This window comes from Rhagoletis zephyria, unplaced genomic scaffold (assembly GCF_001687245.7).
Source record: "Rhagoletis zephyria isolate East Lansing unplaced genomic scaffold, Rhagoletis_zephyria_1.1 Rzeph_scaffold_00647, whole genome shotgun sequence".
Lineage (NCBI taxonomy): Eukaryota > Metazoa > Arthropoda > Insecta > Diptera > Tephritidae > Rhagoletis > Rhagoletis zephyria.
In genome coordinates this window covers 155,348-182,559 of record NW_016157731.1, presented here as the reverse complement: position 1 = coordinate 182,559, position 27,212 = coordinate 155,348, and the positions used below count along the sequence as shown (strand labels likewise).

The window sequence follows — 27,212 nt, the reverse complement described above, 5'->3', positions numbered from 1 at the left end:
CCCATATGTCTGGACTCCTTTGTTTTTTATGTTTATATTATACGAATTTACGATGTCCCACGTCGTCATATACCCTAAATGCGACCTTGCATCTACCTTCGCTTGATGAAATTGCTCGGGCGGCCATTGCGGCAGCAGTAAGACTCAAGGAAACCAGTCTTGGATATTTTAAAAGTGGCGAATCAGCAAGGAAAGTTTCGACCACATCCTTCCAATTCCTATATCAATGGCCAAATTTTACATCGAGGATTTTTGGCTCTCCTATAATAGAAAACGCACATCTGTGCTCTTCAGCATCCTTATAAGGACTTTTGTTGGCCTACATGACATAAGACTAGAGGTTGACGCATCAGACCAATGTTGTAGTTGCAAGATCATAGAAGAAGATTACGCACGCTTAGAAAAGATCTCACAAGTGGAAATAAGACCATTGGTAAAGCTCATGACATTGAAAGGAATTTTTTCTTGCATATAACATCAGAGCGCTATTTTTTTGGCCGAAATATGTGTGAGAATTTTTACTTTACCCATATTTGGTTTTCAACGCTATTCTTGCATTGGCCAACGCAAAAAATCTTATCAGGGGCCGCGAAACCAGAGGGAATGGGCTAGTATTCTTGATAAAATAGTAAACAAAATTCAGCTAACTTACAATCCTTGACAATAGAAATAAAATAAAATAAAAGGTGGCTCAATGTGTTAAAAATGAGTTTTTATTCATTATTTAAAATAACGAATAAATTATTCGCAAGCAATTTATTCACGAATAATTTATTCGTGAATAAGTTATCTGCGAATAATTATATTACGGATAAAATTTTATTCGAATGATTATCTAAATAACAATTTATTCGAATAATGCCCAACTCTGTGTAGAAACATTGAAAAATTGTAAATGCTATAATCACTTTTTTAAAGGTAGAAAAGGCAAAAAAAGCATATATGTAATACTTCTATATTGGCAGTAAGCTAACTTCTCAATGTGTAAGTATTCCGAAATCAAAGCGAGACAGTCTAGTACTGTTTTTATCAATGTATTGTGTACTTGAGTGCCGTTTTTGTTTATGTGTTGTGTACATGTTTATTTATAAACGTTTGTGTTCCTTTTCTTTCGTACGTGTTTATTGATATATCTGTACTGTAGTGTTTTCGGACGGTACTAGCTCTTACTGCCAATATAGGAGTATTACATATATGAAAAAAAGGCAAATATCTTAAAAAAGGCAAACAAAAGGCAAATATCTTAAAAAAGGCAAAAAAAAAAAGGCAACTTCAAATGTGTATATATGGAATCAGGGAAAGCTAACTCGGGGACATTCTTAATCGAATATACTCTATCTCTTTAGCAGAAAAAAAGGCAATTTCCATAAAATCCGTTCCCTGTACATAAGCCATCATTTTAATCAGTCAGCGCATTGCAGAAAAAAACGTGAAACACCTTCAACCAAAAAAATTCTCAAATATCAACGGGATTTTTCAGCAACTTGAAACTTGCACTTTATTAAACTAGAATTTAATGGGCTGCAAAACTGCATACCACAATTTTTTCTAAAGATTCCGATTAAACAGTTTGGCTGCTGAGTAAAGTCGGAATTTGTTCTATATCGATATATATCCCTATTTTATTTTTATTTTTTAGGTCCGCCAAGCCCCCTGAAAATGGCAGAAAATGCATTGGAAGGATAAATTAAAATTCTTCAGTATTAAAAAATGGTTAAATAAACCATTGGATATTGTTATTGGAAGTCTCCTGAAGAGAACCAGAGTTTTTCGATCGAACAATATTGATTGTCAAGAATTCTATACAATTTCTACGAAAATTTGTTTTTTCCCCTATATAAAATACATGGAATACTTTGAGCGCTTTCGATATAGAACAATTCTTGGGGGTGAGAGCATTAAGATTCCGACTTTACTTTTTTTTTGGACCACCCTAATGTGCATACATATGTATATATATATATATAGGTAAATTTTTCACTGCGAAAACAGAACCTAGCATTTTCACATAAAAAATATTTTATACCTTTTCAGAGTTATAGAATATACAACTACATACCTGTAAAAGCATTACAAAACGGCCGCTTCTCATACTTCCATTGAATGACGCCACTTAATTTGTGCTGTAAAAGAAAAAGTACAATTAAAAAGTACCCTTCAAACAATTTTATGAGCGCTCAGAATGTATGAGTCTTTCTTTCGCCATAAATATAATCTTGGGGGCAGTCAACCTAACTGGCTCATTTCCAGATTTTTGGTGTCATAAATTCTGATTTGAACCAAAGTAGCAAATTTCACGTAGACGAAAAAGTTTATTAATAACCAGAATATAATAAGCGTCATACTCGGTGCGTCTGATTCACGATTCGGTTTGGATGTATTAGGTTTATTTACTCAAAGTCTAGTTGACACTAATCTCCGGTTAAACATCGTTATCGACGTTACCGACACCTTGTTATATGCGTGGACTCCGAGACTTGAGCTTGATGCTGCCTTTACATGGCACAGTGGTTCGGATAGCAGATCTAACTGGACGAAAGTCAAATTTTTTTTTGTTTTTAAAATACTTAATGGTACTTGGAATACATTCCTGACAATACATTCAAATAGAAATTGCATTTATTAAAGCATTAACATATGAAAACAAACAAAAAAAGGTAAGTAAACGACGCCTATTTGAGAACTCTATTTTAAAAGCTGAAATTTAACTTATAAGATTGCTAATTGCACTCACAAATATTTGCATAATTGCAAATTGACTTTATAAACAAAAAATTACACTTATTCCGCTATAGATTCAGAGGTCATAACGCAATTTATGTCCACATTGGTATAAGCAAATTTATTCTGAAAAATCGTCGTTTTGATTAATTAAAAAAATAAATTAAAGAGTATATTCTTCTTATTATTCTATAATAATGCTACTTTTTTGAAGGGATTTTTGTTGGTATAAATTTTGAGTAAATTAGCGTCCTTAAGTTTCGAAGTTTCTGGCATTTCTGAAATTTACCGTTATGTGAAAAGTGGGGTAATTCAAAGTTTTGCTTATACGTGGCCAGCACAACAATCACACCGAGTTTGGTACAAATTGGTCAAACGGTTACCGAGATACACATATGTGGTCATAAGTAGGCGGTGTCACGTCCATTTTCCAAAATTTTATCATAAACGTATTTTTTGCTAATGAATTATTGCAAACAGCAATTTTGAATAAATTAGCTTCCGTATTTACTGGTTTATCGAAGACTTCGTATTTCTCTAAATTACCGTTACAAGGGATGTGGGCGTGGTTATTAACCGAGTTTTTAAATTTTCAACAATTTGGTGTGTTTTACAACCAACATCGCAACAAATTCTTGAAAAGTTTCGAAAATTCCGAAAATCACAAATCAGTTCAATCAAATTGAGACGAGTTTAATCTAGAAAACAAGATTTGTTTTACCCATTTCTACTCAACTCATCGAAATGAGGTAGAATCCATAAAAAGAATTGCTTTTGTTTTTAAAACGTTATTTTTTTTTTTCTTAGGAAACATTATGTCCAAATTCAATTTCTTTTTAAATTTTGAAATTTGTTATTTTTGACACTACAACAATTTTTTCTCTAAAACTAGACTTGCTAAAAAATCTAGAAAACGGGTTTGCAATGAGCACCAAAAATTCTATAAGCTGAGGTAGGTCCCGTTTTCGAGATCACAAATCTCCAAATTTTGTTTCCTAGAAATCTAGCCGCTGTGGCCAAATCGATAGAGGTGCATACTACCACTCCGTAGGACCGAGGTCGATCCATGGTCCGAGCAGTATTCAAATAAAAAAAAAACGTCAAACATCCGAGTGTAATTCTGTCTTGAAAAAGCTTCTCACTCAGTCCATTTGGCTCTAAGATTAGGACGCACACCACAAATTAAAGGAGAAGCTCGGCCAAACACTAAGTGAAATGATAAGCGCTAAAATATTATTACTATTTAGCAACTCCTCAATACCGGCCGCTGTGGATTAGTTGTAACGGGTGCATAGCAACTACCACTCCATAGGACCTATGTAGTTTCGACCACTGCTCCTCATAAAATCCATTTGGTGTTCTCGGCTGTTCTGAATATTTTTGAGTACCTGTATTAACTGAATGCAAAATTAATTTTTTCCATAAACTTTTATACCAACAATTAATTTTTAAGCAAAAAACAAATCCGACCTCAATTCTCATATAAAAATTTAAGATTATAGCACCTTTCCTTTAAAAAAAATTATAGAAATCAGTAAACGTGGTCCAAAGTAATGCGGTAACATACATAAAAAAAATATTCCGAGGAATGGATAACCTTTCTCATTTTTGTGAAGTCGGTTAAAAAAGTCGTTTCATTGTTCCCACATTTCTATATCTAAAAATTTTAAGTAGCACTCATTATTCTCACATTTAAATAGTTATTATCCAGCTCAATTTGAAATGTAGAATGTATACACAGCAAGCAAATCAATGAGCATACTTTCCAGAGCAACATTTTAATTAAAAATTAATTTATTTTTTAACTTGTAAACAAATTCTCAAACACTTTTAGTAATTTATTTTCAATTTCAGAAAATAATTGAGACAAACTTAAGTTAAATTTTCACTTTTCACAATTTTTTGAAAATTCCTGCCTATGGTACTTTGTCTTGAAATTCGTGAATCTTGAAAGCTTTCTTGCGATAAACTGCTCCGGGCCACGTTCGATGCACAATTGACCGTTAAAGTGGACGGCTTAACTTTTAATTGTCCCTGAGCTAGCAAACCAAGGCGCAATACAAAATTCTAACTGTTATGGAAGTGTTGGCTGTTGATTGTTGGCATTGCAATATGTGAACTTGTTTGTATACACACATACTACATTCATAGTCACTAACATTTGTCGGCGACAGGACCCACTGCTGCGTTGAGAAAGCGGTTTTCGTGGTTAGCGTTGCAGGACCTCAAATCATAATTGCCTTTTGTTTCTGCTTTTCGTTGTTCTTTTTAATATTTTCTTTCATAGTATTTAGTTAGCCGAAGACCTGTTTATATTTGAGGGATTCACAACGCTGTCGTAAGTGTCGTATTGTTGTATGTCATAAATTTAAAAGCTTAAATAAATGTTTAGAGAATTTGAAACGACATCCAACTATTTTTCAACACTGCAAAAATTCAAAATATAACTTTGATATTACTTTGCGAACTCTCTTAATATATTTTTTAGGCGTTTAAAGTTTACGACATACAACACCGTTGTGAATACCACAAATATGTATTTGATTACACATTGATTAGAAGTCTTTAAGAATACTCTCATGGTTTCTATGTTAGCGAGTGTATGCTAAAAATAATGGAATACAAATAAATACCTATAAATTTGTTGTTGTGGACTCGATTTTTTGTACTGTAAAAATTTTCTTGTGTTGTTTTCAGAATCAAAATAAGTTTCAAACAGTTTTTTTTTTTGCAAAAATGGCCTGCAGAGATCCTGTTAATGACAGAAGTGCATTGGTGTTGGTTGTCTCTTCGGACGGGATGGGAGTATGATTTTTTTGGAACTCATTTTCGCCATCCCCTGTCTAATATGGTTAGGTGAATAAAACAAACTCGGCGTTGCGCCATCTTCAGAGTCATTTTTCGTAAAGTACGAGTACATTAATATCTACAATAATGAAAATTTTTTTCGTATGAAGAACAATCCGATTAATGGATTTATTTACAAAACTGGTTGCGGTGCTGTTAAACTACTTTTCATGACAAATGAAAATGAGAGGCTCAGATAGTTCCGCTTTCAATATCTCTGCTGAGCTTTGAGAACCCAAAACAGTTTGAGTCTCCGATCTAACACTCTAGAGCACTCCAAAAAAAATTCTAACTTAAAATCGTAAAAACCATAAAGTGTGTCAATAGAAACTCAGCCCAAGGCTTCCCGTCTGCATTCTGTAGGACTCCTGAGGAGGTAAGTTGGCACCTTTTCTAGAAACATTAGTGAGAAATACTTGCTTTAAATGCATTTTCCAAGTTCTTCGCAGCCTTAGCTACACCAGTTACCTAAGTGACTCCAAGTACATAAGCATACTTGAGGCTTCAATTTCATCCCTGAAAATACGTCTCACTGTGGGGCTAATCACCCATCAACTCTTTCTTTACGCACATTTCATTTAGGGAGGATTGGACGGGAAGCTGTGGTTAGAAGTGGGCACTAGTGAATTATTATATGAATGTGGAGGGGCTAGGGTAGGTAGATTGTCGCAGTTGCCTGTAAGACACACTTAAGCTCCGGGCCCATTGTGATACCGCATGTGGAGTCAGTAGCTCTAAATCCCTCCTAAAACCATTTTGAGCTTCGTAGGAATTTTAGAAGACCCTTGGTTTCAACGCATCTAAGGTCCTCCAGGTGATCGAAGAATTGTCTGCCCAGTGTGGAGAGTTTTCGTCTGAATAGAGCAGGGCACTGGCATAACAGGTGCAAAATCGATTCCTCCTCTTCTTCATCTTGACAACTTTTACAGAAGTCATGTAGCCGCACGCCTAGTGGATAGGCATGCCTGCCAATTAGGCAGTGCCCTGTTATAACAGATACTAAAAAAATGATATTTGCGTATTTAAGCTCGGTAGTAGGCCATAGTTTCCTGAAAGTTTTACAGGTGATTTGGTCATGCCATCTGTTGTTCTATACTTTAGTGAGCCTCTCGAAGATAAGTAGCTTGCAAGTTTGTAAGGATATTTCTATATCATCGTTTATATACTCATAGGGAGTTTGATGCCAAGTCGCGCCAGTTCATCGGCCTTGCAGTTCCCTTCAATGTCGCAGTGTCCCGGAACCCATATCACCTTTGGGCGAAATGACTCAGCCATCTCGTTAAGAGATGTGTGGCATTTAACGGCTACCATGGAGGTTGTCGACTGCTTCGTAAGGGATTTGATTGCCACTTGGCTGTCATTGAAGATATAGATATCAGCTTGGGATATCATATCACACTTGACCAGTTTTGTGGCTAGGTCGATTTCCATCAGTTCCGCCTGAAAGACGCTACAGTGGTCCGGAAAACGAAAAATTACGGTAAGGGAGATTAATATCTACTCAGACAGCCAGGCGGCAATCAAAGCTCAGGGCTCAGATTAGAAGGAGTTGGCGTAGGGATTTAACAATCTGTTCATAAATGAAGAAAGCAACGAGACATGGACCTGGTCGATTTATTTTAAAGCATACCCGCCATACAAACCAAAGCTCTAAAACGCGTTAAAAATGCCATAAAACCGATAAAAAGAAAGCCGCAGTTCAACGCAGCTGGAAAAATTTTCGAGACTTAATCTTCTTAAAACACATTCGTGGTGAAACAATAGATATTCAACCCCTTTTCCATGTGCATTTAATAAATAAAATGGAAGATCTGAAGACCTATAAAATTTTAACTTATTTCCACTTATACATAAACCACTGTGCACTGCTCTTTCGATCGACGTATAACGCTCACCAAACCGGCCGGCCGCATGCAACTTTTGGTGTTTCCGAAATTCGCCGCTAAATGCTGCAGCGTTACGAGTACGCAACGTAACCAATTCTATTTATATGCAAATTAACTCAATTGTGGCAAAAGCATGTTTCGGAAAGCCGAATCATAAGTTCGCGCTCGATTCGCGGCGACAATGTGAAAATTCTTTTCGAAGTGAACGGGTGCTTGTGGGATCATTTCTAAAGTATTGGGACTGGACAAAATATTAAAAAAATACATAAAAAAAAGTGAATGAGTATAAACGATAGAAAAGTGATAAAAAGGAGTTTCCAAAGATAATTACCCATTTTAAAGCATATTTCAGAAAGCAAAGCAAACGTAATTAAAAAAAAAAAAATCTAACGAAAAAAGTTGTGCACAAAAGTGAGTAAAAAGTTTAAGAAATCCCAATGAAATGAGATGTGTGGCGATGTTTAATGAAAATCATAACAAAAGCCAGTCACCTTTTTTCCATATTTGAACAACCATAACTAAAAAATGCAGGAACTTTTCAAAAATTTTAAAATGTTGAAGTTTTGAAATTGAATTTTTTTCTAAGAATAGCAACAGTGACGAGCCCGTAGCAACGCAGAAGTTGCGTTCACATTGCATTTTTGTTCCTGTATGTCTGTACGAGTATAGCTTTTTCAGCGAAAAGAAAATAAGCAAAACAGAGATGAGAAGGCAGACGGTGACAAATTTTCCCCACTTTCCCGTCTATAAATACAGATACTATTTTAAGAAATATGCGCGTTTTTTTTTACTTATTTTTACTGTCTTAATTTATTAAATTCGCTCCATAGGTGTGGAAGAGCGTTGAAAAAGCCTAGACATGAAAGTAAAGAAAGTGTTTCGCTTGTGCATGCACTGCATCTAAATTCTATTTACATATGTATACACACACACACATACACACACTGCTTATATTTTTAAGTGTATTTCAAAGAGTGTTGAGAAAGTGTCTTTCTATTACACCTTCTGCCGCCGTCTACTTGTTCGCGCGTTTTGTATGAACTCAGGAAGCCAACAACATTTGTTTATATGAAAAATCATCTCAACATTCCGACATATCCGTTGTATCACAAGTACTAAAATCCATACAGACATTTTACACCAATACATACGTACCCGGTAGGAAAAGAATTAGGCACCCAGTGGGAATTAGGAGCACGTAATAATACCGTATTAGCAACTTACTCTTCACCTGGCAGTCATTACCATTTCCCTGCCGAACGTCCCTTACTTTTACAAAGGCATGGCCGCCTTATGTAAGTAGGAATTTAGAATGTACATTTGGTATCAGATATACTTCTGAGCCGCTTTACAAAGTAAGTTACGTGTAATGCAGAGCAGTCGCTCGGAGTAGTTCGGTGCTTGGAAATAACTTCGGCTGCACGTTATTTTGCAACTGACAACGTAATGTGTCTTCGGAGGTGTTCATTTTGCCCTTTACTAGTAGATGACATTGGCTATGATGACAATTTTGGTACTAAAAACTGAAAGAAAACATGGCTTACCTCGCAAGGTGCTTACCTATTTTCCCAGTGGGCAGTTAAATCAATTTAGTCAGTTTTTAATTAGGCTGGATTCTTTATTTCAAAGGACAGTCCTTTATTTTAACCCCCTGTCCTTTATAATTTTTTTCAAAATAAAGGACGCGTTTTGTCCTTTATTTCTTAAACTGTCCTTTAAATCAGCTCTGCATCAGAGGTAAATTTTTCAGAATATGAAAAATAAAAATGTTCCTTATAAAATATAACGAAAATCTTCGCCAGTTTGTTTCGCACCCCACTTAAGGGTTTTTATTTAATAGGTAATCTTTGCACAATATATAAAGCACAGGGAAAGTTGTGCACAGGATCGTTTTACACGCTGAGTTTCCAGTTCCATTGAAAGAGAACAATAAACCTGCTGCACAGTGGTCTAAAGTGGCATTTAGTGTTCGTAATTCACTGGAGCCTTCATTTTTGCATTCATTTATTTGCAAGATACTAGTTGAGCCTGATTTGTGAATTTTTATTTGATTGTATTAAATTTTTTAGTGCAAAATGCTGAAAAAGTGGCAATTTTGAATAAAATGGAGAAGACATTAGTTAATAAATGTTACATAACAAAGACTAGTTAAAAACAATTTTATGGTTCCCCAAAACGAAAAAATTACAAAAAAATGCTTTAAATGTTATAAAAAAAGGTTCACAAAAATAATTTTTTTTTGGTTTTTAGTAAAAATTGGTTGAAAAATGAAGACTGCGGTGAATTACGAACATTAAATTCCAATTTTGAACCTCTGTGTGCTGACTTCGGTAAATGTATTTTGGCAGCAAAGGATGACGAAGTCCTTGAAAAGGATTTGGCTTCATTTTCCGGAATCGGTTAATTAACTGCTAAATATTTGATTTAAATTACGATATGGGTAAGGTACTTTTATCGTACAAGTTGTACAAATAATTTTGAAAAAAATGTCCTTTATTTTACATTGGTTAATATGGTCACCGTACATATAGGCCAAGTACCAATCCATTTAAAATATCACTCGGAAACAAATCTCTTTGTTAAGGCTGTAGTTTGCCAAGCGTGCGTAGTCTTCCTTCTGCCTAAAAGTGGACAATGGCATGAAAGTTGTTGCACACTTGCTTCTCTTACTATGTTCTTGGAGGTTTCACAGAATTAAAAGCTGGACCTAGGGACACGATATCGAACCGAAAGTATCGATATGGTACTCATTTAAAGTATCGCTGGAAAAATATCGGGTACCCATTAATATCGGAATAAAAAAACTCGATATCGCAAATATCGATACCAAAATCAAAAAAAAATAAAAATATCTGAAAAAGTGATTAGAAAGCTCCGAGCGTATTTCTGCAATGAAAAACAGCTTCTCATAAAAACGGCCTTTGTGGCACAACATCAATGCGCACGCATCAAATCGGAGGAGAAGCTCCGCGTGTTCAAATCCCGCCACATGCAATCCTAACGATAGTAAAAAATTTCTTTTCTTTAAAGCCCAATTTATATCGGGAGGAGTTGATAATCAGATAAGGGCCGGTTGTTCAATGTCTGGTTATCACTACCACTACACTATCGACGATTTCGACATCATGCATGTAACATGTGATCGATAAAGCAGTAGTTGTGCTTAACCGGAGCTTCTACCTCCGATTTGTGCTAATCAGACATTGAACAACCGGCCCTTAGTCTTGAAAGCAATTTTTTCGCATTCTCTTTTGTGTTTTCTATTTGCTTCCAGACGCGTCAACTTTTATTGAATTCAAGTTCGTGGTTCTTTAAATGGGAGGTATCTGCACTCTTCCCCTTTCCTTCTCACCTCCTTCGCCTTGGAAGGAGTAGACTTGAAAGCAAGACTTGACGTGTCTGAAAGCTGACTAATTTGAGTTTATGACATTCGATACGATACTAGGATTCTGGTACTCGATTCCAAAAAATATCGTTTTAAAACTATCGAGTAAAAAATATCAGTATCGAATGCCAAAAGTATCGATATGGTATCGTATCGTATCGAAATTCGTGTCCCTAGTTGGACCATTGAATATTACGTTCTCTCTCATGTTTTAAAAGTGCTCATAGGTATACTTACCGTGTCCTTTCCTAGAAAGATGGTAGTAACTTTCCTTGGCTATACGTCGGCTTTGCAACCTCCCCCACTGGACGCCGGCACCAGGCATTCATATGAATTGAATTCTATAATTCTGGACCATCTTATTTAGAGATGTGCCTTCACTAAGCGGCTTTACGTTGTCTATTTGTTAATCTAAATCTTATGCCGAATTTCCACTAGGCATTGATATGACGAAAAATTGGAGGTATTTAAAAAATGCCATGTGGAAAGTAATTTAATGACTATTTTTTTAATGTAATGACACCATATATGTAATACTCCTGTATTGACAGTAAGAGATTGTACCGTCCGAAAACATTACAGTACAGATATATCAATAAACCCGTTTATAAATAAACATGTACATAACACATACACAAAAACGGCACTCACATATACAATACATCACAAAAACGGTACTAGACTGTCTCGCTTTGATTTAATTTTTTTTTTTTTTTTTGTGAAGACCATTTTCACAACATCCCGAACAGCCCTTATGTCTCTCATTAAACAGGCCTGTGATAGTTTTCCCCTAAAAAAACTAACAAGCAATTTGGGAACGTATTAGGGTACGTTCACACAGAAAGCGAAACCGAGCCGAGCGAAGCCGTTCAGAGCGGAGTAAAGCTCTCAAATTGCTGTAGCTAAATATATGAAAGTGTTCATACAGCAAGCTTTTTCAGACGCGTCTTGGAGCTGAAAGCACAGGAACTTTAATTTTGAAGCTTCTATTTTATTTTTCAGCTTCATGACGGTGCTGCAAACAAGATTTCAAAATATTTAAATAAGGGCGTGTGTGAATCGGTAATAAAGTTCTATGGGGAAAGCTTTTGAATAATATTTTTTGACAGCAGTAAATTTTTGATAACCGCAGATTAATGCGGAATAAAATATTACAAATTGAAGTGAAATTAATATTTTAAGAAAACGTCTACCATCGTTCATTGCAATTCATCTATTTAAGCTTTTATTTAACGAAAAATTACACACAGCAGCAATCTTTGCGATTGCCAAAATTTTCTATGCATTTGTCAAAAATTTCACTAGCCTAATGAGCTACTTAAATTTTATTCACCTCATAGTGTTAAAAATTTACTCGCTGCAAACTTTGTTACCGATTCACACACGCTCTAAGAACGAATTTTTCTACTAATCTTTTGAGCAAAATTAGTCAAATATTTTTGGCGCTTTTCACTGACGGTAAGTTTTGTGGTATCTTTGCAGTCCGAGTCCATGCGAAAAGCTCCGCTCAGCTTCGTTTAATGTGAAGACCTGGAGTTCGCTTCGCTCCGCCTCGGCTTTCTGTGTGAACGTAGCTTTAGGTACTAAGCTACGAAAATAAAAATTAGTGAAAAAATTACATCGCATTAATTTTCCGAGAAAATTGTTTTTTTTTCATTTTTCTTAGTGTATTACTAGCGTTAACTTCGGAATTTCCATAAGTCTTTCTGATTTACTTAGTCTCTTTATGGGTATTTTTAACTTATACTGTTTGTTTAAGTTAAGTTTGATTAATTTTTGGCTTTTCGTGAAAATTGTTAAAAATTCTAAAATATGTATGCGTGTCATCAATAAAAATAAATCTCGATGAGAAAAAGGCTGTATTTCAATTCAACTTGCCTAGATATTGAAAAGGTAACATAATTATTAGAAGGGGGAAAATAAATTTCAGTTTTGCAGGCCTGTGTTATCATTTAAATATCATTATTTCTAGAGTTTAATTTTTCTTCTGTATAGATATAATTTAACATTTAACTAAAAAAGAAAGGAGGCCAAATTAGTAGCCGAGGCCACCAGTTTCACAAATATTTTGCAATTTTAATACAACAAAAATAGTAATTTCATATAATACTTTTTGCATAGGATTTTTGAAAAGGAATACAATGAAATACTAGCGCAGATACAAAAATAATTTATTTTAAATCTGGGGCAAGTTTACTTCCGACAAAGTTAATGTATTTGTTCCACTTTCTAACAAAATGAAAGCTTCCTTAGCAGATGATGCTGGCTGTCTTGTCACCAAAGACCCGCGATATATTGACAGCTGTGCACTACCTATATAATTCTATACGTTTTGCAAAACAAAAAAAAAGCAACATAAAAGTCTCTGCTCACATACACATGAACAAATAAATACACTACAAATATGCATCACACCAATTTTACTTTATGAAGCGCATAAACAGATTTTTGTTGGGGTTATATAAACGATTAACCATGCAATGGATAAAATTATTGCCAATGAGCGCTTTTTGTGCGGCAATTTCCCGGTTATTTACATGGTAGATTGTAGAATATGCTTCCAAGTGTACAATTAATTTATGTGAATTATACATTTATTAAATATATATGTATGTATATATGTACACTAGACCATAAAAAATTGTAATTTTACTCCTTTTGACAATTCATATATGTATGTATTAACAGTGGTATCACCTTTATTTTTATATTAATGTATGTATGTATGTATGCATGTTTAATAGATTCATAAATATTTATACAAACATACTTAGTATATGTACATACACATGTACATATATTTACCATTTTCTTTCCACATTCCGGCATTTAAATTTTATTGGTATTTTTAGGTGAATATGTCAGACAGCGAAGCATCCACTCCGCGTCAGCAACAACGCGCAAATGGCACAGAACGCTCCCAATCGACTGAGGAGAAGGAAATCCCACGCGAACCTGCTCTAGTACACAAAGACATCAATGTAAGTGTTATATGAAATTTAATTACTCGTACTACATACTTATACACTCTGATAAATTAAAACAAAAAAAAAACGATACATCCCAGTAGGTAAAACAAGGAAAAGCGGGTTTCTGGAAGTAGTTATTTTTGGTCTTTTGTCGCGGTAGGCATTCCGTGTTCGAATTTTTATTAAATTTTTTTTGCAACGGCCAGCGTTTTAAAGCGTTATGATCCAGCTCTCTTTAGAAGGGAAATATACCAAATGATGCAGCTTTTCCTTTTCTTTAATTGAATTGCATTATTTTCGAAACACACGTTCTCATCTGCCTGAGAATGGCAGGGCCACTCGAAAACCTTCTAATAAAGCTGGGGTTAACTGCACGCGATTAATCATAAACCCTTGCCTCAAGTATGCAGTCCCCCAAATACTTAACTCTCTAAGTCTGACAATATATTTCATAGCCATTCCTTTCGTGTGAAGATCGATAGCGACCAGCTTGAAGATAGCTTTAGCTTTCCTGTCGGGCAAGATATTAGTGCATCCCTTGCTGCCCTTTTTTTACTTCTTAGTTTACTAATATGTTATTATTTGTTTAGCCTAGGCCACCAAATCAGGGAGCTGTGTGTCAGTAACCCTGACACAGGACTGATCTTATGCAATCGGTATACATCCCCCTCGCAGTTTCAGATTTTATTCCCGAATTTCTATTGAGTGGGGGAAATAAAGCTTATAGAAGAAAGCTTTCACGGATGGGCCGCTATTCAACGGAGGAGTTTGTGGGGATGTGTTCTGTCACGTTTAAGCTTCCGAATTTCTGCAGTGTGTTTCAGGCAAGGGTGGCCGCGATTAAGGAGGAATACGACCGGCTACTTACTAGCATAATACTGATTATATTAATTACTCTGGTTGCCAAACGGTAAAAAGGGCACTAGGATTGCTCAAGTTAGTACTCCACACCGAGTTTTATTAGCCAACATATAACACATAACCGAATGGAGTCCTGAATGACAACCTCTGTCCTATTCCTGTACAGATGGGCTTTTATTCAGATAACCGAGCGCTGCGCAAAAAACTCGATATGCTAAATTGTAATATAATTTAGTCCGGTGTTTGACGATAGGCGGTTAAAGGAGCTTCTTAAGCTGACTAAGCGAAGGGTATTGGTGTTGACAGGAGTTCTGATAGGTCAAATTCTAATAGGGACTCATGCGAAATGACTAAACGTAGTAGGATAAGGATATCTCTCCATACTGGTTTAAAAATAAAATGAAGTTCCTTACTTTTCCATACACACCTCTGAGTTACACATCTAATAACATGCATTTTCTTCTCCTTACAGATTAAGACTGAATTGGAATGCCTCGTCAAATTGCTCGACGGTAGAATTTACAAAGAAGAAGAGGCTGCCATGGAAGAATTGCACCAGTACCTAATCGAAGATGAAGGCTCATGGGTACTAGGTGATAATTTCCTAATTTTCGTGCAGCGTATATTGCGCGAAGAAAACTTTTCACCCGATACGCGAGTACATTTAATACGTACATTAGCCTATGCAGCGCTGAAAGATGATGTCATCATTATACTGCATCAGGATCGTCGAGATCATACGCTAATGAATTTTGCACAAGATATTGAAAAGCATACACCCGAAGAACAGCAAGCGTGGGCAATGTTTGTAAGACGATGTCATTTTGTGATTGTGCAGAAAAATAAAACTTGTATTTTTGCTTAATATATGTATGTAGATGTGCAATCTTTTTGAAAATCTGGGCCCCTCTGAATGGCTGCTTTATATCTCCGAATGGGATTATATGGGTCAAACGATATCGAATATACGCGTTACAACAAAAGTGGCAGTACATTGCATACTGTCAAATTGTCCGCAATTGAAGAACACCGGCTCCATGATGCTCTACAATATAGCCATTAAGGAAGTGAAGACAGTGGTGAGTATGTTACATTAGTGCAAATAATTTTAGGGGTCCAAAATAATTAGAATTAAAAAAAAAAAATATTTCCGAATGTACATAGGTGTCACCGAAAAAGGTAAAAGGCGTGGTTCGGCCAATTAATATTTTTTTTTTAATTGCCTTGCAAAAATACTTTTGAATTGACATGGCCTAATGTACATAAATGGTGCCTTTAATCAATTACGATAAACTTCAGCGTTCGATTCTCCTTCCTATGACAGTTGTCTTCCATATACATACATAATATTTTATGTAGAGTTTGCTGTTGCAAACCAGAAAAGGGCTACAGGTTAGCTCATAATCTTTACGGTTAGATCTATTGCATAAATGTATTATATCATAGCTATTCGTCACACTTTTTATTCCCTTAGAAGGTACGAAATTGTCTTTCAAGCAGGGAAAAGTAATGAGTCGGCAAACTTTTTCAAACTTCGGGAAAGACGCGTACCTAAATGTTCGTCTCGCCTAGAAGAAGAAAAAAAATAAAAATAATAATAATAATTGTAGAGGTCCAATATAATTAGATTTAAAAAAAAAAAAATATTTCCGAATGTACATAGGTGTCACCGAAAGAGGTAAAAGGCGTGGTTCGGCCATTTTTTTTACCAAAAAAGGAGGAGGTTATCAGTTCGTCGGAATATTTTTTTTTTATGTATGTTACTGCATAACTTTGGACCACGTCAACCCTCGGGAAAGACGCGTACCTAAATGTTCGTCTCGCCGAATGCTTATGGCTATATTTTGAAGAGGGTGTCACCTACTTGAAAAATCGTATTTAAATAAATTATACACATGTTAAATGTAAGAATTATTAAAATATGGGTAGCCACCTGTTTGAAAAGTAATAAACAAGTTATGTGAAACATTCTAATATTGGTATAATATTCACTTCGCTAATTTTTACGTTACAATTTGAATTGGTTTGCGACCAGCACAATTTTCGCAATTTTTGAAAATTTCTCCTATTTTTTGCAATTTATTGAGCGATGATTTTTGGCCTTTCAACTCCATACGGTTTTACTAGTTTTACATATTTTTTAGATTTTTCGCTAATTAAATATCAAAAATTACTTACAGGTCTTCGATGACGTTGCTGTCGAATTGGCCATGGCAATTTTGCAATTCTTTCAAAGTAATCCAGTCGAAGAACAAGTCTTCCGTACGCTCAAGGCATTGGCGCGTTTCTTGGAGGTGAGGTCTTCTACACACACATATTTCACGCATTTCTTTTATTTAGCTTCTTACTTTTTAATGAATTTTTAACAATAGGTCTCCGCCGATGTTGCTGCTATCATTCAGATGATCGGTCCACATCCAAAGCAATTTGCCGGCATGAGCGAGCGTGTCGATGAGTTGGTGAACAAAATTAGTCGCAAAGTGCCGGCTTAAAATTGTAAATATGTTTTACACAAAAACATACTAACATACATACATGCATACATTTGAAAACTATACAGAATACAACAATTCATAAGCGTAACAGAGCTTATGTGGGGCAACCGAGTTTTTTCCCTAAAAAACACATTTAATTTTAATCATATTTCTCACTCATTTATTATGCGTTTGTGAAATAAAATTTACATGCATACATACATTTGTATAAGCACACTTTTTCTAAAGTAATGCAAGCGACTTTTTATAATAAAAAAATATTAAGCTGGAATGTCATTTATTTCTTATTTAAAATGTGACATTTATGTTGCGATTTTACTTTTGTGGCAACTGTACTTCCGTTTATTGCAATTTATTTTTTATGAAAAATTAATAAATCGTTTTTTTTTTTTTTAATTTACACCGCTGAATCGCCACAACACCAACTGAAAATATTTCCCTTGCTAGCGCGCAGTTGTAACCAATTTTTTTGGTTTGACACAAACATTTCCGATGGTAATTGGGTTTCTTGAGCAGCAGCATCAGCTAAGGGAAGATAAAACAACATAGAGCAGATTATTTGAAGTATGTAAATAAAATTACAAACTAAAGAAATATACATTCACTTGAAATGCTGAGCGATTGGAAGACATCTAAAATTTTTATCAGAAGCTACCCGCCTTAAGGCTTAGTTAGTCTAGACTTAATTTACGTAACGTAACCTAGTACATATATTGGCCAACGCAATATATTTTCGTTCAGGAATATTGTGATGTGGCTTATAGGCGGCAAAATGACAATCAGCTGAAAAGAAAAATACAAAAAACAAAATATTTTTGCTTATGGCAAGACTGACGTGTTGCGTAATCATTGACGATTTCTTACGTAAGTTAAGTCTAGACTAACTGAGCTCTTACACTTTTCCACCCAATTGGATGGAAACAACACCACTGTTTATGACGGCGGAGTCGATTTTTAAACATTTTTATGCAGACCTACATAAGTACATATGTACTACTAAGCCTCAGCTCTTCTAACATCTGAGTTGATTTTTTAGAAAAAATTTTTTAAATACTTTTATTTATAAAAAAAAAACGATTTCTTAATATTTTTCCGAAATTTTTTGGCAAAAGTCTTAAAATATAACGCTGTTATTATCTCATCCAACATCAGATTAAAGAAATCACACGAAAGAGAGTCGCCCTCTCTGAAATCATATTCTGATGGAGTTTTCGGTATTGCTCAAATATTTTGGTTGAAGTCTTAAAATATATATAATAAATTTTATATTTTCGATGGAGAAACGGTACCAATTTTTTGTATGGAGACTGATGCACCCTAGTGTACATAGATAATACGCGAGGGCATTTATTGTTAATGTCATCAGATTTGTACCGTTCATTTTTCAAAAATTTGGTGTCAAATTAAAGGGCTTAGATCTGCGATAAGGTCTTATTTTTCGAAAAGAGTTGCCACCTGTTAAAAATTTAAATTACAGTTATTTAATAAAAATCGCCCAACTCTCAACTTTCGACGCGCGTCAATGCGGCAAAACAACAATGTATGGAACGAATTCAGACCGACTGACTTTTGGTCAATCAAAACGAGCCGTTTTGTTAGCGGCAACGTTTTCATTGTGGCGCCTCGCAATGTTATGTGCGTCTTGTCAGTCAAAAGCATCCCTGTGACGCAGAAAAGAATTTCTATCTGGCGGGGGCCTTAAGGCTTTATTTCTTAATTGCATATAAGAGGGTTTCCACCTGAAAAAAAATTAAATTCAAATTGAATTAAGGCAATGAAATAATTGAAATAAATGAAATAATTGAAATAAATGTGGCACCCACAAGACGAACGAGGTTTAAGAAAGTTAGTAAAAAAAAAATACTTTGGTTGCCACCTGTTTGAAAAATCGAATACAATTAAATTATACACTAGTTATATAAAATACCAAAATATGGATGGCAAACGAAAGAGTGTTAAGAAACCTTAAGTTCGAACATTGATAATATTTTTGAGGTCTCTGAAAAGGGGTGCCACCTGTTTGAAATTTATAGGAAATGGGTTTGAAAAGGCTTCATTTCAGAACTATATTTAGAAGGGTTGTCACATGTTGAAGAAAACAAATTCAAGTCGAATTAAGGCAAACGTAATTGAAAATGCTTAATTGGCCTATATAAGAGGGTTGCCACATGTTTAAAAAACGAAATTCAACTTATCTGATCAGTTAATTGAAATGTGCATCATACTGTCAAACGTTCGAAAATACTTTTGAAGATCGTTTCCACCTCTTTGAAAGGTCGAGTTTACTTAACTTATACACGAGTTACATGAAATATTTATGTATGCACGGGCGTAGCCAGGTAGGGCCAGGGGGGTGCTCGAGCCCCCCCCCCCTCCCCCCCTAACTTTAAAATTTTCCTTATATATATATAAAATAGTACCCTGAAATGCCAGCTTAATAGGGTCGACCCATACATTCTTCACTTGCGAGCACTTCTTATCTTCGCGCAGAATGTTGGAAGAAAGATACGGAGACATAACCCCGAACAACGTAATTGGGGTAATAATCTCCAGCGCACACAAGTGGGAAGCTGTTGCGAGATACGTGAAATTCGTACTCCGCTGCAAACGAGAAGACAGATATCTACTGAGGACACCCAAATGAAACGCCTTGAGGCTTAAGTAACTCGCTCCTGCATCTGAAGACATGCAGAATTGCGGTGCCAGATGCGGGACTCTTGCGCGGGCGGTGAGAGTTTGGGTTTTAGCGGGTAGCCCAACACGCTTCGGTGGGAGTCCCACACTCGGCGACGGTGGTATAGAGACTAGTGCCCCCGGCCAGTGCATCAAGCATTTCCCTCTTCATTCGAAAAAAAATAATAATAATAATAGATTCGCGCTTACACAATGTGTAAGTGTTTGGCCGAGCTTCTCCTCCGATTTGTGGCGTGTTTTTCATGGCAGAAATACACTCGGAGGTTTGCCATTGCCTACCGAGGGGCAACCGCTGTTAAGAAAAAACCTATTTTCTATCTTTTTTTGCTTTGACCAGAGCTTGAACCCAGGCCCTGTGGAGTGGTAGCGCGCACTGCTAACCACTACACCACAGCGGCCCCTTCTTAGACTTTTAGATTAAATAAATTCGCTATGGCCGAATATGCAAGTGGCTCAAACCAGCAACAACTCTGGACTGCTCTTTAAATCAAAAACTTCGCAAAAACTAGAGCTACTTCGGAATTCTGATTCTGCGAAAAAAAGATTATAATCCTAATCTATAATTCATCTCGTGCTCTACTTAAAACTTTATATATATTAATCCATATTATCGCTCTCAATCATCTACTGACCTCCGACAGCCTTCCGATCGTACTCAAATTTTGGCGATTGAATTATCGAAATCACATCCTCCGGCTTGCGTAATAATATTTTACCCACACCTTTGCACATGCGCAACACCTCGTGATTACTCAACTTCTCCAACTGCTCAGTGTCCAACAGCGAACAGGCCAATATCCATTCGCGTACGCAATCGAAGTCACCGAGTAATTGCACTGCGCCATTCACACTGAATTTGATACGTTTCATATAAATATAATCCAACCAAGCCTCACAAATGATTTTCAAAATCAATTTCAATATAACCAAATCTTTGGTGGCTTTAATGGCAGGCAGAAATATTTGATCCAGCACATAATCGACATAATCGCTTTTCACATCTTCGTCGAAGACACGCTGCTGCCAGTGCGATGCGGGCGGGAAGGCGAGTTTAAAATTGGCAAGACTGAGTATGCGACAAACTTCCGATAAGACTTGTACGCATTCTTCGTTGGTTTTCTACGAAACAGGTGGGTTGTAAATAAATAAGGCAAAAGAAAGTAGACATCAAGTAAGTTACCTTCAATTGGTCAATATTGACATTAATTTCCAGAATCAACTTGGCGCGCAATGCAACATTGACCAGCATGAGTATATCTGTGAGATCGGCAGTTAGTTTTGGTAGCTTGTGCGAGCTGAAACCAGCCAAACAAACGCGCACATCATGCTCCAGTATGCGAAAGAAACGATCCATTTGCCATTCGCAACAAAGTTGCTTGGCTTGCTCTTTCACCCACAAACGCATAGAGTGGACGGAGTGATCTGAAAGAGGTGGTTGTGTAGAATATTGTATGGTCTTAAGTTCGAGCCAAATCGGTCACCCACCAATGCGATGCAGTATGGGTATTTGTTCGGCAACGGGTAGAGAACTAATTTGCATTTGTAATTCGCTGTTGGGAAAGTAACTATTACTTAAGTCTATTAAGTTCTTGAAGACTAAATCCCAAAATCCGCCAGTATAAGTTCCCAGATGCTGCAAATAGAGATGAGGTGAAAACTTTAATTCGAATATAAGATTATTGAATAGATGGAAGCTTGTTTGGGGTCTCAAAAGATCATAAGGTCTTAGCCAGTTTCAGGTTTGTTCAAAATACTTTTCGGAACTTTGTTTTTTCTGAACTTTTGCGGCATTCTTCATGTTATATTTTGAGGGATAAAATTAAATGCTTCGCGACTTTTCGTGGTTTAAAAGATTTCTCGGGGCCGTATTTCATTTAGAACTTTTTTAATTAAAAATTTTTAAATCTGGTTTTGTTTTCATTTAAGAGAATTTTCGCGAGTGTTTAAGGTTTTCTCGGAATTTTTTCTGTATCAAACAGAATTTTTTTCGACACTATTTGGGACTCTATTTCTTTTAATAATTTTTTTACTTTCACACATTCTTCGGAATTTTTCTGCATTTTTTTTTTTGTTATTCAGGGACTTTTTGGTGTTTTTGACGACTTTTCTATGACTTTTGTGTTTTTTTTTTAACTACATTTTCGTCATTTTGTCGTGTTTTTCCTTTTTTGCGAGACTTATGTGGTTTCTTTCCGGACCGTTCAAGACTTTTTCGGAAGTTTTCGAGATTCTTTGTTTTTTTTAGACAATACACAAAGATGTTTTACTTTCCTGAACTTTTCTAGAATCTTCGGGATTTTTTGTTTTTTTTCCAGAAGTTTTTGAAAACTTTTTTAATTTTTGCGAGGTTTTTCACATTTAAATTTTCAAGACTTTTGGTATTTTTGCTATTCTTTCGGAATTTTCTTTTTTACCGAAACCTTTTCTCGGTAATTCTTTTGAGGCCGTTCAGAATTTTTTCGGGATTCTTTGGTTTTGTTCTTATAGACCTTTCGGGGGTTTTTTATGATTCTTAATTTTTTAACTTTCCGCATTTTTTTGGATTGCTGGTATGTTTTCGGTTTTGAGGTCCAAAAGTAAGTACATTTAAACCTTGACTTCACTTTTTATGAGTAGTAATCCAATATAGTACTATTTTAACTTATGTATGTCTATGTACCTCCTCCTGATCAACACCCCGATATAACCGCAGAGCGCGCTCCATTGTGGCTGGCTTACAATTTGTTGATAGCAAAGTGTAGCGAAATAATTGATCCCAGATATTGTTGGACACAAAGTTTGTAAGACTTTCAGCAACGCCACGCAGAGTTGAGTAAACCGGTTCCGGAATGTCTATAAGTAAAGTAAATTAAAAAGTATATTAAAGTAAAAGTGGTACAGTAGGTGCAAAAATTCTTTGAAATGTGCAAGTAAAAACTTTGAAATTTAGAACTCTGATTTCAAATTCGAATCGGGTGACCCAAAATACTTGGTAAGAATAGTAAGAAAACAAATTTGTGACGCGGTATTTTCAGTCCACGCCTCCACCAACCTTTCTCCGTGTGATTCTTCAACCAGTTTCTCATCGTCTCGACATGTGTCAGCGGATAGCAAGCCAGTGGCGTATCGATCCACCACAAAATGATGTGATCCAAAATGAGTCCCACATTTGACCATATCAGACGCATGCCGCGCATAACAAATTCACTCAACTCCGCGCGCGTACAACTTTTACCTACAACAAAGAAAAGTATTTACTAATTTTCTAAAATTAAATGCCCATAACCTCTTCTGAAGTCGCACCAAATATGCTCGGACAGTAGTCATAAGCTTTAACTATGAGTTGGCTGAGATAGGCGCGTTCGCGCTGCAAAAAATGCTCAACATATTTACGGCAATTACTTTTCTCCATGCCGCCACCCCAGCCCACATCGTCGCCATTGTTGTAGCTGTGGAACTCATTGTCGCCGTGCATGTTGAGCGTAAGTATGCGTAAAATTTCCAAGCTAGAGGCAGTCGATTCACAATTTTCACCAGCAGTTGTGCCCGCGGTGGCAGTCAGATCCGAGGCATTTGGTGCTGGAACAGCAGCCAACATAGCGCCGGAGGAAGTGCCAGCAGCTGCAGCTGCTGCCTCAGCTTGCTCCTGTTCGCTCATATTGAAGAGCCCAAAAAGCAGATCAAGCGAGTTTTGTTCGATGCGCATTTGTGAAGCGTGCTGTAGTCGGGAAATCAAATCTATGACCTAACTCAGCTCCCTGCAACAATTTACAAACCTGCAAAACGTATGCGAAATCGATTGTTTTTGGCGGCAACAACAATGCGGGATACATATTGCTGCAAATGTTGGCATTGCACTCAGCAGCATTGGCTTCACCTGCGCCGCCATCTTCACCTGTTTGTGGACCTTTCTTCTCACCAGCTTGACTCGGCGCGCCATCGACCTCCTTGCATACGCCATCTATGTTGTCGGCATCTTTGAGCCTATCGCGGCGGCACCACTTATTGTATAGACACGATATTTGCAATGCCCAACTTAGCCACATATCCGATTGCGTGGACTTGCGTAGCAATTGTGTTACCTACAATGGTAGGTAATTATTTAAGTTTTCGCTTTTACTACTTCAAATCTTACCGTTTGCTTCAACACAAACATTAGCTGACAAAAGCGTCGATCATTGATCTCCGCAAGCATATTGTATTTCTGCAGTAGTAAGGCATTGTAGGGACTGCGCTTGATTTTCTTATTCAATGAGTGAATATCCTTGTTTTGTGACTCGTCTTTCAGGTTCCAATAGAGTTCACAAACACGTTCCACTTCTTCCAAAAGGGTATTCTAAGATTTAAAAATTCGATGAGAAATCGTAACTAATAAATTTATAGTTCTGAAGTGGGTCGAGACAAATTTATTTCTATTGAGTGCCAAGAGTTTCCGAGTCGTGGCAATGAGTATCTAAATGACAAATTTATTGAGCAATTTAATGCGACCACTATAAGTAAGTGACTATGTACCTCATTCAAACCACGCTACGAAACATTAAATAATGAAAAAAAAAATACATATATATATAGTAGTCGTTCATCCTCTGCAGCCAAAGTGTATATCCGCCGATCCGCTTCGTCTGCTCGCCCAAATGTTGCAAATGGCTCCAATATAATCTAACCGAAGTCTGTGCAGTGGCTATAAGTCCCCTCATACCTTTAAATTAATTAAGAAAACTGGGGTCTCATGTAAGCGGAAGAAATTTCAGTGTCACCTGTCTGATTATCGGCGGTTCCGCCCGTTCGGTAAAATTGTATATCTCCTACCTTTAGTGGGGACGAAGATGGGTAACGATTGAAAGGTTTCACCGGTCTAAACAAGGTTAGATGGCCGAAACAATTTTCTGAAATATGCACCAGGGACAAGTACGACGTAGTGGACGAAGCTTTAAATTTTCTACAATACATCATTCCGGACAGCTACGGAATGTCTTCTAATGCCGTCAGAACATAACCTTCACAGTAAAAGAGCTTAATATCATGCAGTTCCTTGTCGGTTGCTACAGATGTAAGTATCCGAAGACGCACTTGTTGGAGGCGAAACCTCCACTTAAGACACATCGGAAGGCATCGCTAAGAACTGGAGTACAGGATCCAGAATTTCGTACGTCAATCACTAGACACGACACTATAAAGACCGTTCCCACGACAGTCGGGTCTACGTAACCGGAAAGACCCAGATTTATATTTGCGCAAGGACTGTCACTCCAGCAACGTTCTCCAAAAACTCTTCGGGGAATTTATATGCTGTTACAATAACAACGACGGCAACAACAGCAACAACAACAACAACACTATAAATACCAACGAAATTCAAAGCGATAAGTAGCCGCTAACTACAACAACAACAACGGAGAGGACCAAGCTTGGTGCTTTCCGCAGTGGGCGGAGTTTGCTTTTATTTTCTGACGTCGTGGGCCAAGAAAATCCAAGTCATAGTCTGCTGGTAAAATGTCTCATTTCCTTTCCAGCAATAGGTTCTGTGCTGGGTTCGGAATCCGCGACAAAAAGTCATCTAATGAAAAGACAGAGAACGCACCGGATATTGACCTCCCAACACGTCTGAAAGTACCGCAGCAAAGGAAATGCAGTGGAAGGGTCATGGTTCAGCTTCATTGCGCAAGTCGTAAATTAGGCTAAATTGTACGACTCGACAACCTTGGCATTGTCTATTGTCGTGCCGAAATAAGTAAACGACGAAAATCGTCGAAAAGTATGACGTGAAATTTTCGATACGATTCGACTCTCGAAAAACAACTAGCATTGGACATGACTCTCGCAATGAGGGTGATTGTCTATTATTATTATGATTTCGAGAGGGCATACCAGTGCAACAGCCTCGGATTCCTCCAAACAGCCGCCAGCCTACGACAATTCATTTGTTATCGCATTGCCCTCTATGGCCGTTGATCATCTCGTGCCTGAATTAGCGAGTTTCGCATAGCCTTGACTCTCTGATGGGAGGATACTTATTTGGAAAGTCCTTTATACACTTTATTTGAACTATTTCTTTAATATTCTATTGCGAATCCTTATAGATATAAACATATGTATGTATGTATATACTCACATGTTCATCGAAGACATCAACCTTCACATCAACGGCAATACGATATGTGACACGCCTCAACTCCTTGCCCAATTTTGTAATCTCCGTAAATGTTTGCAAGGGTGGCGTTGATTTGTTGCGACAATACCACTTCGGTGTAGAGCTCATCGAATTGGCGCAGTAAGGCACAATGTACGCAAGATTAAGATATTATATATATTTTGATAATTTTTACAAATTCAACAGTCTACAATAAGTTTTTCAACTTTCTTTCAGCACGCCTAATAATTGTTCATAGCTCAACAACCAATTATGTATGTTGTTGGATCGATGCGCAGGTGGCTGCCTATTCGGCTGTCAATTGGCTACATGGCAACGAAGCACAGTGGAACGTAACTTTATAAGCTTGTGTCAAAAATAGCAAACATACATATTTACATAGTTTGCGGAAATTTGGTATATTCTACTTTCATTGGCACCTCTCTTCTGTGCACAGAAATTTTATACATATGTAATTCGGTTTTATTTGAAAAGGCGGTAGTTTTTTTTTCTCACCTAACCCACCCATACAAATTTAGAAACGAATTGTAGAATATCGTAGTCGTATTGGTTACACTTCGTTGAGCTGAGTCTATGAAATTTCTCGGCACGCACACCCAGCATACACCCAGTAAAAAAAAGTTTTATTACACGGTCTAAGAACGAAGCCAATAAATAAATTTGTTATACCGAAATGACTCACAGAACCAAGAAACGTCAATAGTGCAGTGGAATGACTTGAGTGATGTGAGTCATTTGCTTAGTTTAGCTTTATATTCGAATTTAAGAATGTAGCAACAACACATACATAAATATATGAATACAAACGAGAGCGAAACGATAAGAGCGCGTCAGAATGCAAAAGCAATTAGAATAGAACTCGGCAAAAGGTTTTTTCTGGCGTCCATCGCTTTTCAGGCACTCAGCGCTTTATTCAGCCATAAGTTTTTTTATATATCGGCGAGAGCGCTGAAAGTCATAGCACCTAAAAGGTTTGGTGTGGAGTTCTACTCTATGGCACAAAGCATAACACAAAAAGTGATCAACGCATTAAAATTTTTCCATACGAACAAATTAGTATAATGAAATTGGTAGCCTACAATCGATTGTCATGAATTGCCGGCACATACGTGTAGGAATACTTGAGTATATTCCAGGTAATGAAAATAATCGTTAAATATCAAAGAAAAAAGCGTGCTACTTAGGTGGACATGGCGTATGAGTAACATTATTTCCTGCTCATTT

At 36.6% G+C, this 27,212-nt stretch overlaps 2 protein-coding genes across 3 annotated transcripts; one reads left to right on the top strand and one right to left on the bottom strand.

The window, feature by feature from the left end:
- The first annotated feature begins 7,394 nt into the window (after nucleotides 1–7,394).
- Nucleotides 7,395–17,435, top strand: LOC108360885 (uncharacterized). 2 transcript variants are annotated; one of them, XM_017613346.1, is made up of 6 exons: nucleotides 7,395–7,865; nucleotides 13,692–13,820; nucleotides 15,142–15,477; nucleotides 15,548–15,748; nucleotides 16,850–16,963; nucleotides 17,042–17,260. In XM_017613346.1, the coding sequence occupies exons 2-6, from the start codon at nucleotides 13,698–13,700 to the stop codon at nucleotides 17,159–17,161; spliced, it is 894 nt and encodes a 297-aa protein (XP_017468835.1). In that variant the 5' UTR covers nucleotides 7,395–7,865; nucleotides 13,692–13,697; the 3' UTR covers nucleotides 17,162–17,260. The 2 variants fall into 2 exon arrangements, with proteins under 2 accessions (XP_017468835.1, XP_017468836.1); XM_017613347.1 differs by lacking the exon at nucleotides 7,395–7,865 and having other exon boundaries at nucleotides 13,698–13,820; nucleotides 17,042–17,435.
- Nucleotides 17,436–17,514: 79 nt separating this feature from the next.
- On the bottom strand, nucleotides 17,515–27,022 carry LOC108360886 (uncharacterized). The gene is made up of 10 exons (XM_017613348.1): nucleotides 25,950–27,022; nucleotides 23,973–24,173; nucleotides 23,614–23,919; nucleotides 23,141–23,555; nucleotides 22,890–23,072; nucleotides 22,518–22,690; nucleotides 21,344–21,491; nucleotides 21,039–21,280; nucleotides 20,491–20,977; nucleotides 17,515–17,689 (listed from the first exon to the last, which is right to left on the bottom strand). Exons 1-10 carry the CDS (start codon nucleotides 26,094–26,096, stop codon nucleotides 17,562–17,564), a joined length of 2,430 nt encoding a protein of 809 aa, XP_017468837.1. The 5' UTR covers nucleotides 26,097–27,022; the 3' UTR covers nucleotides 17,515–17,561.
- Nucleotides 27,023–27,212: the final 190 nt, after the last annotated feature.